This window comes from Perissodus microlepis, chromosome 6 (genome assembly GCF_051167445.1).
Source record: "Perissodus microlepis isolate ML-2025 ecotype Zambia chromosome 6, ASM5116744v1, whole genome shotgun sequence".
Classification (NCBI taxonomy): domain Eukaryota; kingdom Metazoa; phylum Chordata; class Actinopteri; order Cichliformes; family Cichlidae; genus Perissodus; species Perissodus microlepis.
The window spans coordinates 38,941,060-38,956,545 of record NC_140466.1 but is presented as its reverse complement, the minus strand read 5'-3'; the positions used below and the strand labels follow the sequence as shown (position 1 = coordinate 38,956,545).

General features: G+C 42.2%; 1 protein-coding gene across 5 annotated transcripts in view; it reads left to right on the top strand.

The window, feature by feature from the left end:
- The window catches only part of LOC146386235 (glutamate receptor 2-like), a 111,361-nt gene that overhangs the window by 74,166 nt on the left and 21,709 nt on the right, over positions 1-15,486 (top strand). For 2 of the 5 annotated variants that reach the window (XM_084932325.1, XM_084932322.1), the window contains exon 17: positions 10,862-10,976. In XM_084932325.1, coding sequence (XP_084788451.1) covers positions 10,862-10,976 — 115 coding nt within the window. Of the gene's footprint in view, positions 1-1,432; positions 9,993-10,861; positions 10,977-15,486 lie in introns of those variants that run through there. The other 3 variants (XM_084932323.1, XM_084932321.1, XM_084932326.1) reach the window with 2 other exon arrangements.

Here is a 15,486-nt window from a genome sequence, read left to right as displayed (position 1 = left end):
TAATTTCAAATGCTACATTTCTATCAGCTTAACAGACATCAGGAAACACACAAACTGCTGCTGTGAGTGCAGTTTGCAGCACAGTGCATTAGTAGCTAAAGGTCCATTGACTGTATTTCACAGAGAGAGAAGAATAAAAGCTTGAGACAGAGATAGAGATTTTTAAACCCACCCTTACTCTAGATCTTGTTTTAACATATGGCATAGAAACTGAACATTTAACAGTGTTTCCCGAAAACCCTCTCTTGTCTGATCATTTCCTGATAACATTTACATTTACAATAATTGATTACACAGCAGTGGGGAGTAGACTTTATCACAGTAGGCGTTTTTCTGAAAGTGCTGTAACTAAGTTTAAGAATATAATTCACCCACTGTTATCATCTTCAATGCCCTGTACCAACACAGAGCAGAGCAGCTACCTGGACACTGCTCCAACAGAGGTCGATCATCTTGTTAATAATTTTACCTCCTCAGTACATATGACTCTGGATACTATAGCTCCTGTGAAAAATAGAGCCTCAAATCAGAAATATTTGACTCTGTGGTATAATTTTCAAACACGTAGCTTAACCTCCTAGGACCTGGCGTCCACATATGTGGACATCACATTTTGGGTTATTTAGACCAAAATACTCAATTTTGCTCTACAAGGGCCTGATATCCACTTACAAGGACATTATACTGCTACTGTTCTATGCTACCTTATTTTTCTTAAAAACAAAAATAAGGTAAAAAAAAAAAAAAATCTAGCAATTCTTTGTTTTTACATTCACTGGGGCCCAATATGCCCAAATATCAAAGAGAAATTAAAAATGCATGCCGTGGAAGAGTTCGGGTCTTAGGAGGTTAAAGCAGATAACTCGTAAGCCGGAGAGGAAATGGCGTGTCACAAATGTAGAAGATCATCATTTAGCCTGAAGAAATAGTTTAGTGCTTTATAAGAACATCTTATTATTCATCACTGATTGAGTAAATAAGAATAACCCTAGGTTTCTCATTAGTTACAGAATTGAATTCAAACTCCTGCTCCTCACATACAAGGTCTGTAATAATCAGGCCCCATCTTATCTTAATGACGTTATAGTACCATATCACCCCATTAGAGCACTTTACTCTCACCCTGCAGGCTTACTTGTTGTTCCCAGAGTATTTAAAAGTAGAATAGGAGGCAGAGCCTTCAGCTTTCAGGCCCCTCTCTTCTGTGGAACCAGCTTCCAGTTTGGATTTGGGAGACAGACACTGTCTCTACTTTTAAGATTAGACTTAAAACTTTCCTTTTTGCTTAAGAACATAGATGTTATGCTGCAATAGTTGTAGGCTGCTGGGGGATTCCCATGATGTACTGAGTTTCCTTTCTCACTCACTATGTGTTAATACACCACTCTGCATTGAATCATATCTGTTATTAATCTCTGTCTCTCTTCCACAGCATGTCCTTATCCTGTCTTCCTTCTCTCACCCCAACCGGTCGCAGCAGATGGCCCCGCCCCTCCCTGAGCTTGGTTCTGTCGGAGGTTTCTTCCTGTTAAAAGGGAGTTTTTCCTTCCCACTGTTGCCAAAGTGCTTGCTCATAGGGGGTCATATGATTGTTGGGTTTTTCCTCTGTATATATCAGGGGTCGGCAACCTGCGGCTCTTTAGTCCTTATAGTGCGGTTCCGCGTGGTTTGGGAAAATAAATTAGAAGTATTTAGCTAAAGTGTATTTTATTTATGTTAGTTCTTTTTTACCTTGTAGTTCTAAATTGGAAGATTATTGTGATATTGAAATATAAAAATAAAATTATATTCTTTTATTTTTTTCATCGCTCAAAATAAGCGTCACACTCGCAGAAGCCGGTATGCCTGCCGAAACGCCGTGCATTTATTGAGACTTTCAACCCCAGGTAGGCCAATTATGGATCCACATTATGTGTTCTCCACCGTGAACTATGTTAAAAACAAACACCACTCACGCCTCACAGAGGACAGCTTACAGTCCTGCGTAAAGATCAAAGTCACTTCGTACAGCCCCGATTTGCAGACGCTGTGCGCAGAGGTTCAGGAGCAGAAGTCCCATTGTAAACATATCACGGCAGACCCGACGATGTTTGCATGAACACGCTTTTCAGCATCTCTTTATTGACCACTTTACACACACGGTTGCTGACGCATACAGACGGCTGTAGCTTTTCAGCTCACAGCCCAACACTAGTGATGGGATTTCCGGCTCTTTTTAGAGAACCGGCTCTTTCGGTTCGGCTCACTAAAAAGATCCGGATCTTTCGGCTCCGAACCGGCTCTTCAGGTTGTTTTCTTGCTTTAATTAATTTATTATTAACAATAATATAAAATTATGCACAAAAGGAATTACTAATGTAAAAAAAAAAGTGCTTTTATTTATATATGTTTATATATAAATATATGCGGTGGCCCCGAGAGACAAAACACGTACAAACTCCAAAACACATTTCTAGCATGAACTGAACTTCCAAAACAGAGCTACCTAGATCACTTAAATTACACAATTGAAAGCATGAAAGCATATGTGTATTGTTTGTGTATTTATACACAAGCATTCATATATAGTCAAATAATAAAAAAAAAAAAAAGTTCATTTACCTGTTATTACCACACACCAAATCCAGTCGTTGGTACTTGCTGGCTTGTGTAGCCACTAGGTAACAAAAGTTCAACACTGCCCCTAGCGTCCTGGAGCACTTCTGTTGTCTTTTGTACGTGTTTTGAGTTTTTGTGTGCTTCTGAGTTTTTACGTGTTTTGGAGTTTTTAAGTGTTTTTACGTGTTTTGGAGTTTGTACGTGTTTTGGAGTTTGTACGTGCTTCAGGGTTTGTACGTGCTTCAAAGTTCGTACGTGATTTGAAGTTTGTATGTGCTTTGTCTGTAGGGGCCACCGTAAATATACTTTTATTTATTCACTCCATATAAAATGTAATAAATAAATCATATAATACAAAAATCAACTATTCACATTTCAACTTTTAACTATTTAAATTTTCAGCTTTTTCCTTTTACAAATTTAAAGTGAAACAACACAAAACACTGCAAACCACAACACAATTAAATATAAATTATAATATGAAAACATTATATGTTTTCATGTTATAAACATTATATGTTCTTATATAATATATATATTATTTAAGAACATGCATATTCTCTGTCATATGGGCCTGCATGAATAAACTTTCTGAATCCTTTATCATCTGCAACTGAAAAAGAAAAAAAAAAAAACACAACTCGCGATAAGGAGCTGGCTCGCGTTGTTCACGTCAAAGACCCGGCTCTAAGAGCCATTTCATTCACGACCGACCCATCACTACCCGACACACACCAACACAACAGCATAGATAGCGCAGACATAAAGGCGGCGATGCGTGATCGGATTGCAGGTGCCGCTGCAGACCACGCCCCGCCACACACATTAACCAGGTAAAATACATATTTAGACAGAATTTTGCAAATGTCTATTTTTCATTTTTTAGCAGCATAGTGCTTTTTTTCCAATTATTTTTTAAAAGTCAGGTCAAGGCTCCAAAAGCCCGAAGGCGATATAACAGTTTTTGTTTGCTACATGGATCATTTTAATTCATGTTGGTGTCTTTCCTTTCATTATATTTCTTAAAGAGTTCAAAATGTGTTAATTACATAAATAAAATGTAATTTTCTCTGTAGCACTTCATGGATTTCATAAGCAACACACTTTAGTTGTTCAAACAAAGCATAAAGGTAAAAAAAAACAATATATACAGTGTTATCTTCATTTTAGATGTCAGAAAGTATTTGCGGCTCCCAGTGTTTTGTTTTGCGTGGAAACCAGGTCCAAATGGCTCTTTCGGTGTTAAAGGTTGCTGACCCCTGGTATATATTATTGTTGGGTCTACCTTACAATATAAAGCGCTTTGAGGTGACTGTTGTTGTGATTTAGCGCTGTATAAATATAATTGAATTGAACTGAGTATTTCAACGTTTACTGTAGTAATTTTTAACACTCGTATATCCGTACTTCTACTACGTTTCTGTACGTTTACCACCTCTGCTATCTAGTTATAGAAGACTGAAGGAAAATTTCACTGCTATTGTTTGTTTACATTGTGGCTAATTGGAACAAAGAAATCCCAATGAGGATATGGGCCTTAAAAATGTTTTAAACTATATGTTAGGAACAGGACTTGAGTATTAGCCAACAGCTGCTAGTTGCTAAGGACTAGGATTTAACACGCTGGACTTATAAGTCAGAACAATGAATTTAGAGATCTTTATAAGGTTTTGAGTTCAGTGTTGAGTGTTAGGATCCGTACATTTCATTTTTTTAAATGAATGCTAAACTTTGCTTAATGGAGCTTTACAGCTTTATTGGATTTCTGTTGTCACTGTATACATCATGGTAGAACCAGAGACACACATTTCATTTCTACAGTTTCTCTTATGAAAAAGTCTTGATTTGAGCTAAATACTGAATTACTTGCTGTATTGAATTGCATGGTCTCTGCTCCTAGCATAGGCATACAGATTTTCTTTCATTTTTTCACTGTTACAGATTAGCAGTGTTAAGTCACTGATGGGCTCTGTTCAGAAACAAAATGTAGGACACTGGTATATACAAAGCATCAAACTTAAAATATATGAATGGCAATACTGACAAATAAGTGATTATATTATTAGTTGCTATAAGTGGCTATAAGTAAGATTTTAGATCACATAACAAACATAGGATTTTAGAAATCTTAAAAAAATATTTACGTTAATCAGTATATGGTGTTTAAGATAAACAAGTTACTTTACACGTAGACTTGTCACGTCCTATGACCCTGTGTTTGTGTTTTTGGACTTTTAATTTCTGGGTTTTTTTTGTTTGTTTGTTTGTTTCCACTTCACTCATTACCTTACTTTGCCTGTGTTCCATTATGTTGTACTGTTTTTCATGTCGTACTGTGTTACTTTGTATTATGGGGGTTTATCCAGCTACATTCAAATGGCTTGCTTTGTTTTAAAACTCTGTCTTTGCATCCTGCATTTGAGGTCCTCATTCCTCACTATCACACTCCACATCATGACAGAAGGGGACTACAAGAAAAAAAAGTCCAAAATACAACATAATATATACCTTGCAATACAGAATAGCACATGGGAAAATAGGCAGGCAGGGAAACTGTGGCTCAGGAGGTAGAGCCGGTCATCTACTAGTTGCAAGCTTTGTGGTTCAATCTCTGGCTGCTTCAGTCTGCATGCCAAATGTCCTTTGGCAAGACACTAACCCCAAGATACGCTAAGATGCATCCATTAGAGACTATGCATAGATGCAGAGGTGAAAATCTAAACAATGCAAAAACTAAGAAATAAACAGAACTTGAAAGTCCAAGACTCAGGCTCAGCCTGCTGGAGGTTTCTTCCTGTTAAAAGAAAGTTTGTCGCTCTTTGGCGACAGTTGGAGGATAAAGTCTGATGGCTCTTATGTCTTGCTTCAAGTTTCAAGCATGACTGTTAGTGTAGGGTTAGGAAAACAAATTATATTTACATTATATTTATATTGTAAAGTAATGTCTACTTTACAATATAAAGCACCTTGAGGTGACTGTTGTTGTTATTTGGCCCTGTATAAATAAAACTGAATTGTATAAATTGAAAACACAAACACTGGTCACAGGTCACAAGCCATTCCCATATTCTGCTTCCACGATGGAAGTTATATGTCAGTGGGATTTAGGAGATCCTCAAAGTATTACTTTCAGCACCAAACCATATCATCAGTGAAGTCAGCAGTGCTCCAGATGCACTGTACACTATGTAAATATGTGTAGAGTGCAGCTTTCTCCTCCTAAGTTGCCTGACGTAACCAGAATCACTTCAAGGCTGACAGTCTCATTCTATGGCCTCAATGAATTCTTCCCACACCCAAGATTTTGTTTGAGCCCAAGTGCATTTTGCCTGCTGATACTTGTCAGCTGTTTTCAGTCACACAAACTAACCAAGCCCAATAACACTGCTTTTCAGGTTAATTGCTCCCTTCACAACCGCTTTCCACCATCTAGTTTGGGGATTGCCACTATGACAAGGTCATGGTCAAGTTTTTTTATATAGGCACGAACCACATTGCAGCTACAGCTCTGCACAACAGTGGAAGTACAGAACATAGTGTCCCCAGCCTTCATTGGAATGCTGTCAAAGCTCTGTTGGGGGTGAAAGTTAAAGATCTCACAGGCCAGGGCTTCTGCCAGAAGCTCCCAGTCCACCCTCACTATACGTTTGGTCATGCCAGGCCTGTCTACCATCCTCCCCTGCCACCTAATCCAACCTACCACTAGGTGGCAATTGATTGACAGCTCAGTTCCCCACTTCACCCACGTGTCCAGAGCCCATTGTTGCAGATATGATGATACAATTACAAAATCAATCATCGAGCGACCTAGGATGTACCCAAGTACCCAACTAGGTGGGGTACTGGCAGCTGCCCCACCTGGTTGGATGACTCCAAGACTTCTTTGCACTTTGAATATCATTCAGCACAGCTCAGATGGGACCTCCCTGTTGCCTCAGTCCCTGACTGCCGCCTGACACCAGCTGCACCAAACCCCTATTATGCCTCCTGCAGATAGCGAGCACACAAGAGAACAGGCCCGTGTTCCCACATAGCAAAATTGGTATGGCCCGGATCTGGCCCACACAATGTGCTTACACATGGCCCACATACTGCAAAGAATGATGGCCCTTTGGTGGCCCAGATCAGGTTTGCCAGAGGTGGCCCACACATGGGCCTGCACAAGGCCAGTTGCAGACACACACAGTTTTAGCTCTGGCCCCAGATGTTAGCCTAATGTGTACCTTAATCAAGCCATGTAATAACAACGTGTGCCAGAACATAATAGTGCAAAAGTAACATGACAAAACTCAGACAGTGAATGGACTGATTCTTATATAGCACTTTTCTACTCTCATGGATTACTCAAAGTGCTCTATACAACATGCCACATTCACCCAATCACACACTTTCTTTAAACGGAGTGATTCCTAACTACATTTATACTCCTGAAATGCAGGCTGGAGAAGCCAGGGATTGAACCAATAACCCTTTGATTAGTAGGTGATCTGCTCTACCTCCTGAGCTACAACCACCCAGTAATAAGCATGAGTAAACCTCACTAGGTTTTGGCTAAAGTGTACACTCACAAACCTGTCAAACCTGCATTTGAAACATTGGCTACCATAGCAGTGTAGTATTGTAACATGACATTTGGGTCTTCTAACTAAAACAGGAAAATAGGAACATAAATAGTGCCATCATTGCCAGACCTTGCCCACATCTGGTTGACAGAGACCCTGCCATGACACCAGTCAGTCAGAAGTGCCGGATCCGGGCCAGACCTGTTTTCTATGAGCCTGGGCCACATAAACCAAACCACAATTGGGACAGATGTGGCATGCCATCACATAAACAGTGCCATCTACGCCGGGCCTGGCCCATATCTAGATGACATACCACTTACCATGCCAGAAGTCAGCCAGCAGTGCTGGCTTGATACCAGATCCAGGCCAGACCTGTCTGCTATGTGGGTTATCTCTTTGGGTTGCCATGGCCACCAGGCATTCTCCTTTAAGTTCCCTCCCCAGGTCTGCTGGCTTCTGTGAGACTGTGCGAAATAGCTTGTTTTTCCCTTAAAAATAATTCTAGGTTCCCTTAAGGTGGTTTTTCTGTAACATGCAATAGGATCGTAGCTCAAGCCCTAAATCAATAACACCTTGTCCAATGACGCTGTCACTTCCATTAGTACAAAAGATAAATTACAGATCAGGGAATGTTCTTTATATTAGACCTGGCAGGTTCATTGATTATTTGAGATATATTTTAATTAGTGTTTACTGTTTCAGTATCTTGCCAAAGGACATTTTGATATGCTGACTGGAAATGCCAGGGTGCAAACAACCTACCTCGGAATTACCAGATGACCTTTTCTTCCTGTTAGCCATAGCTGCTTATGCTATTTATTGGCTTTAATCCTCTTCTGCCTCATCACTTGCACAAATGTATATATTAATAATTCCTTCTCTGTATCATTTCAGACTCATTCCTCCCTTCACCGCAATAGTCACAGTTTAGATTCTCAACTTCATACTCCTACTTTATCAGCTGTCTTCAGACATTCTTTCCTCCTCTCCTTGACTGTTGCTTCATAGTTTCTACCAGTACTCTCTTTATTAACGGTGCTGCTGGTGGCAACCAGTGCCTTGAATGATCTGGTAATCTAATCCAAGTTATATATATATATATATTTAAATGGGACTGTTTTTGTATCAGGATGGAAATATAGCATAGCATACATGGTAAGTGGTATGTCATCTAGATATGGGCCAGAACCACCAAAACTGAACAAGCCTGTACAATTCCAGTTGGTAGAAAATATTTTAAAATGGCACTACCATTAAATGCAAATATGATTAAAAGGGACTCAAGACCAAGCATGAGTATGAGATGACACTGACAATGTGTGTGCAATCAGCTCCTAGTCTGGTTATGTGGAACATTATTATAGAGTAGGTACTAGTTTATTATAATAAAGGTATGCTGGTTTATAATGGATATTTATAATTGGAATTTGAGCAGCTCACCATTCTAAATATATTTCATATCATTCTAAGGTATGTCATAATACCCATAAAGTATTACTGGTAATCTGCAAAGGCATTAACCTAGCCCTTGACATATGTCTTACCAAATTACAAAACCTCTCACTTTCACTTTTCCAGCTACTCCGAGTTTAATTATGCAATCATTTTTCATTGCTGTAACTTTTACAAAAAATCGAAAAAATGACCTAATCATTGCCATTTACTAGAATCACCCTGAAAGCTATTTCAAGTGTGAATGTTATTTTCAGATTCACACTTTTTACATCGGTGTAGCTAGAGAAATCAAAACAATTTGATGAATGATTGCAGTTGTATAAATGGGCAGGATTTGGCAGCAGTTTATTAAAAATAAAAGCTATTTAAAAAGTGCTAAATTCTACACTGGAGGTTTGAGTGACAGTCTATTTCATCCTCTGTAACACACTGCTAACACCTTATATACGGAGATATCAGGGGCAGTCTACTTACTTTAATTACAGAGCAAGAACAACTGGGGGGGGTTTTCAGGGTGGAATAATTGTACAGCATATATCTTCAATTACTTAAAAAAACCCAGAATTGATTGGATGCACAAGTTTAAATTTATTTTTTATAATCCACATGGTCAAAGGTTTACATGCGGACTCAAAAATATACAAACACTATCTTAACCCTCTGAAGTCAATAGATGTGATTTAAGAGGACCTGGCAGGAAGACAAAGCACTGCTCACTCAACTTGTATCAAAAGTGGGCTCAAGAGACTGGTACTTTTAAATCCTAACAGTGCAGTTATGTAGATTTTAAGCCCCACACTACATATATATAGTATATTGAAGCCAACAAATAACCTTGCACACATTCAGTGTTATATTTTCAAGTAATCTTTATAGATATTTGAGATTCAGGTATTTGTTTTAGTTTGATATATACATATATAAAAGTCCCAAATTACTATGGCATTCATCTCAGTGATGAATGTAAACTTTTGACAACTGTATGAGAACCAAAAATCCATCTCTGTGTATCTCTGTTTTATAACAACAAATATAAATTTGACATACCACACAACATTCTGATTTCCATGAGTGTAGCCACCAAAACACCATATTATATAAATATTACTTCAAGATAACTGTTATGAGAAAATCGATTTCCTTTTATCTCTATTGTGTTTACAGTAATTATTATTATTTACATCCTATTAACATGCATATCAGCAGGAGGACAGACACTGGCAAGAGTTGAACTGCTAACAGCCACTGTGTTCATGTAGAAATGCGGTGAACCTGGCGGTGTTAAAGTTGAACGAGCAGGGGCTGCTGGACAAACTGAAAAACAAGTGGTGGTATGACAAGGGAGAATGCGGCAGCGGAGGAGGGGAGAGCAAGGTTAATACACACACACACACACATACACTACAGCACACAACACACAGGTGACACTGGGTTATTAAATGTAAAAAGTGTAAAGAAGAAACAGAGTTACAATGCCACATGTGACATCAAACACTAGTAGCTAGCTGTAACCCCCTACAGAAATTGAAGAACAAAGAAAAACTAATACGCTAGAACTACTAGATTTAGCAGATGCAATAAGGAACCAGAACATGTAGCATTGTAGTCTGTAATGCTTCTTTTGCTGATATGTTGCCCCTGTTTGGTTGAGGTCAGGTTCAGAGCACACTTGCAGGCAGATGAGGACTTACAGATCAGGGTCAGGTGACCTCACACCAGATGGTAGCAACAGTGCAGGAGAAGAGCTGTCGATAAAGAGTTTGTGCAACTGCCCAAACTCTATTTATCAATGGCTCTGCCCTGGAGGAGTACTGCTACTGAAAAAGCAGAAAGCCTTTTCGCTGAGCACATCTCATTCTCTGTCTCCAGGGCCAAGCAGAGAGGCCCTGACAACACAAGATTTTCTTTAAGCAGCTTTGCCAAATTAAACAAGATTATTCCACAGAGTCTTTACAGACTTCCTGTTCATGGTCATGTCTAAATATTTTTAGTATTTAATATTTGAAAATCAACAGACAGTGAACTTGCTAAAAGGTGTCTCATACAAAATAAAGAAAGCCATTAGACAATCTTTACATTGAAAGTAATCTTTTCAAATACTGCAATGAAAGTTTTAATGATGAATAATTAGTAGCACATGAGGGACCTGTCTTGGTGGCTAGACCAGAGTTTGAGAACCGCTGCCTCATTAATAACATAAGATAACATTGATAATGATGTTATTTATGTTATTCCCATTGAAGAGTGCCAGTAAACCTTGCCGTATTGAAACTGAATGAGCAAGGGACCCTAGACAAGATGAAAAACAAGTGGTGGTACGATAAAGGAGAATGTGGCTTCAAGGACTCCACAAATAAGGTTAGTTTTATGTCTGTGGGTCAGTCAAACACACTGTCTGTTCACACATTCAATATACACGGTAAGACTTCACAGTAGTTAGTATGGATTACTTGCAGCTTTAGGTAATGTCAAGAACAGAGACAGTTCAACAATATTCACATGTATAATGCTAACCAAAAAGTGTATTAACAGACCTTTTCTGCCCATTGAGGAAGGAACTATCTCTGAAACAAAATTTATAGGTATCAAGGTAAAGATCTGTCACTGAGTCGCTACCAGTTTGTTGTTAATCTCCTACTCCACCCTTCCCTCACTTGCAAGACATCAAAATACTCCTCCACACAGCAACTCATTCCTAACCCATAGTGGGCAGTCCATCTATTTCCAGCTGAAAATCATGACATCAGACTTGGAGGTACATCCCGATGGACACTGTCAAATGCCTTTTCAAGTCCACAAAACACATTGTTGTGTCCTTGGGCAAGACACTTCACCCGTTGCCTACTGGTGGTGGTCAGAGGGCCCGGTGGCGCGAGTGTCCGGCAGCCTCGCCTCTGTCAGTGCGCCCCAGGGTTGCTGTGGCTACAATGTAGCTTGCCATCACCAGTGTGTGAATGTGTGTGTGAATGGGTGGATGACTGAATGTGTGAAGCGCTTTGGGGTCCTTAGGGACTAGTAAAGCGCTATACAAATACAGGCCATTTTATTTTCCCTTTTTATTGCCGTGACACACACAGTTTCTTTGTCGTTTTTCCCGGCTCAGCACCTATGCGTGCAGCTTTCCAGCTGGAAAAGAGAGCTCATTAACTAAAACACCACACACCTGTGCCACCCCTCCCCTGCAGCTGAGCCATGGACCACACCTCCGCCACACACCACCACCGCCCAACTGAGGCTGGGGAGCCATCCGGCTGAACCATCAGGCACTCCTTTTCCTGCCGGTCGACCCTCCTTGCCTGCTGGGACAAAACAGCCCCCAGCGCTCTGTTTGAGACATCAGTCTGCAGAAGAAAAGGGACAGAAAAGTTTGGAGTGTGGAGCAGTGGCTCCCCACAGAGATATTTTTTCACCTGCACAAACGCCTAGCACAGCCATGTCCACTGGACCAGATCCTGAGCACCCTTTCGGGTGAGATTAGTCAAGGGGCTGGTCAGGTCAAAAAACCCAGGCACAAACCAGTGATAGTAACCTGTCAGCCCCAGGAACCGTCTCACTTCTTTTTTTGTCTTGGGGCGCAGGCAGGGTGCAGTAGCTGCTGTCTTTTCCACCTGTGGACGCACCTGCCTGGCTCCCATGTGGTACCCCAGATACTGTACCTCCCTCTGTCCAACTGCACACTTCTTCGGGTTGGCTGTGAGCCCCGCCTGCCTCAGGGACTCCAGGACCACTGCCACCCACTGCACATGCTCCGCCCAGGTGTCACTGTAGATGATAACATCATCCAGGTAGGCAGCAGCATATGCAGTGTGCAGCCGCAGCACCCAGTCCATGAGGTGCTGATATGTGGCCGGGGCCCAAACAAGCCAAAAAGAAGTGTACCGAACTGGCAAAAACCATACAAAAGTGGAGAAGGCCATTTTTTCCATGAACTCTGCAGATAAGAGAAACTGTGAGTAGCCCTTGGTTAAATTCAGTGTCATAAAAAAACAGGCCGTGCCCAACTGGTCCAGGGGCTCGTCAACACAGGGGATGGGTTAAGGATCAAAGCATTACACTTTATTCATCTTTTGATAGTCGACACAGAACCATCTTTCTTCACTACAAGAACTATGAGGCTACACCAGGTGCTGTTTGACTTTTCTATTACTCCCATTTTTAGCATTTCAGCCAATTCCATCTGAACAATTTGTCTTTTATGTTCAGGAAGCCTGTAGGGTCATGAATGCACTGTCACGCCAGGTTGCATTTCAAAATGATGCTTGATGAGAGACGTACAGCTGGTCAGGGGGGAGAACATGTCTGCAAAGCACTGTTGCAATGTGGCAACATCAGCTCTCTGGGCCTATGTGAGTTGGTCGTTGCAATGGAGGGAGGTGGGAATGGTGCAATTTGGTACTTCCTGCCCCAACTTATCTCTCTCCTTGACCCGGCTCACCAGAGACGCAGTTTCAGTCTCTCTCCATGCTTTAAGGAGGTTGAGATGACAAATCTGTGTGGCCCCCTCTCTGTCCAACCGCGAGACCTCATAGTCAACGTTCCCCATTCGCTGTGTGACCACAAAGGGCCGTTGCCACTTGGTGAGTAGTTTAGAGCTAGAAGAAGGTAGTAATACAAGCACTTTGTCTCCCTGGTGAAAATTGCCTGGCCACTCTGTTATACAGATGCTGCTGACGTTGCTGGACCTTCCTCCCAGCTTTCATTAATTAGGTTGAGCACCCCACACGGCTTCCTGGCAAACAGTAGTTCAAAGGGAGAAAATCCCATGGTGGCCTGGGGCACCTCCCGCACTGCAAATAGCAGAGGGTCTAACCAGTGATCCCAATTGCGTTCATCCTCATGTATGAACTTCAGAATCATGGACTTTAAAGTCTTATTCAGCCACTCCACCAGCCCGTCAGTCTGAGGGTGGTAGACGCTGGTCTGAATAGATTTAATGCCCCATGATTTGTACAGTTCCTTCAGTGTGCAAGACATGAATCACATGCCTTGGTCAGTCAGTATTTCTTTCGGAATACGGACTCGGGAGATGACCTGAAACAGTGCCTGCACCACACTCTTTGCAGTGATGGTTTGCAACGACACTGTTTCTGGGTGTTTCTGGCGTTGCATAATCCACTAGAACCAATACAAAGTGATAGCCACTTGTACTCCGGTGAAATGGCCCGATGAGGTCCATGCCAATACTTTCAAATGGGACCTCCAATAATGGTAGGGGGCGCAAAGGCACTTTTGGTATGGCTGGCTGCTTAATGAGTTGGCATTCCGGACAAGATGCGCACCAGCGGTGCACATCCTCTAGGATACCTGGCCAATAAAATTGGGTCATAATTTGCTCCAGAGTCTTGTCAAATCCCATATGCCCTGTCTTAGGGTTATAGTGAGCTGCCTGGAAAATCATTTCTCGGCGGCTTTGTGGTACCAACAACTGGGTGTGTGTCTCCTCCGTGCAAGTGTCACGATTCACTCGATATAGCCTGTCTTCTAACAATAAACAATGTGCCGCCCTCCATGGCTAGGGGGCAGCGCCAGCCCCTTCCGGGCCCTGGGAAGGCAGAATGGAGAGAAAGAGGTTAGTGGGGTGCAGTGTAGGGCGCGCTCCACCGGAGCAGTTGCTGGAACCCATCGCCTCAGCACTGTCACCAGGGCCTGTGTCCCTGTTGGCTGTCTTGCCCTCTCTGGCCCCTCCGCTCTGGCTGCCAGCAAAAAGGACCGCCACCCTCACACTCGTGGACTGGTGCCAATGCACCCACCGCGATGTGTCTGCAGACAGCCCTTTTCCATGGACTGCTCCTGCACAACTTTCCCTAGCATGTGGGCCTCCCCTTCTGGACTGCCCGGGCTGTAGCCACCTCGCCGCCGCATCATGCAGGTTCCAGGCCCAGGCAAACGGTTGCTCCTCCTCCGTCATCCGGCAGGCCTGGAATCTGCAGTGGCTGCACTGGTGGCATGGCTTGCGGGTCCGACATGGCAACAGGGTTTTTGGCACCAGTGTGAAAATGGACCAAAAGTGGACACACTGTTTATTATTTTTATTTTCCCTTTTTATTGCTGCGACACACACTGCTGACAATTTCTTTGTCGTTATTCTGGCTCGGCACCCATGGGCGCAGCTTTCCAGCTGCACTCTGACACACCTCTCCACTCTCTGCTCCAGCTTCACTAAATCACACAGGAAGAGAGAAAGAGCTCAATAACTAAAACAAAACACACCTGTGCCACCAACCTCCCTGTCACTGCCCCTTGAGCTCACTGCTCCACCCCTCCCCTGCAGCTGAGCCATGGACCACACTTCTGCCACACACATGTATTCTGTTTAATTGGGCAAATTCCCATGTCTGCTCCAATTTCCACAATAGGAGAACTGCTCTGATGTTCCACAACCAGAAAGCTGAGAAGTTGATACCCCTTGAAGTTTTACCACAGCTACCAGTCCCTTTTCTTAAAAAGAGGAACCATCACTCTAGTTTGCCAATCCAGAGGTACCACCCCAGACCTTCACAGTGTTAAAGAGGCATATCAACCAAGACAGGGCCAAAACGGCAAGAGCCTTGAGGAACACAGAGTGAACAGATTGGTTGTGGTCTCTCTGGGTGCAGGGCCCAAGTGATGTGCAAGTTGTTCCCCTCATCCACCAATTACCTTATGACAATAGTTCCCGACAGCTGCTTTAGCCTTAGATGAATAATACTGTCCATTCAAACACTGTACTCAGCCTGCCTTGTAATGCTGTTGATGCTGCTGTGGGAGTTGAAGATCTCACAGATCTGGGCCGTAGCCAGCTCACTCAGTGTATTTTATTGTGCAACTGATGTGTCTGGCTTCTTCCCCCGCTACCTGATCCAACTGACTACCAGATACTAAACAGTTA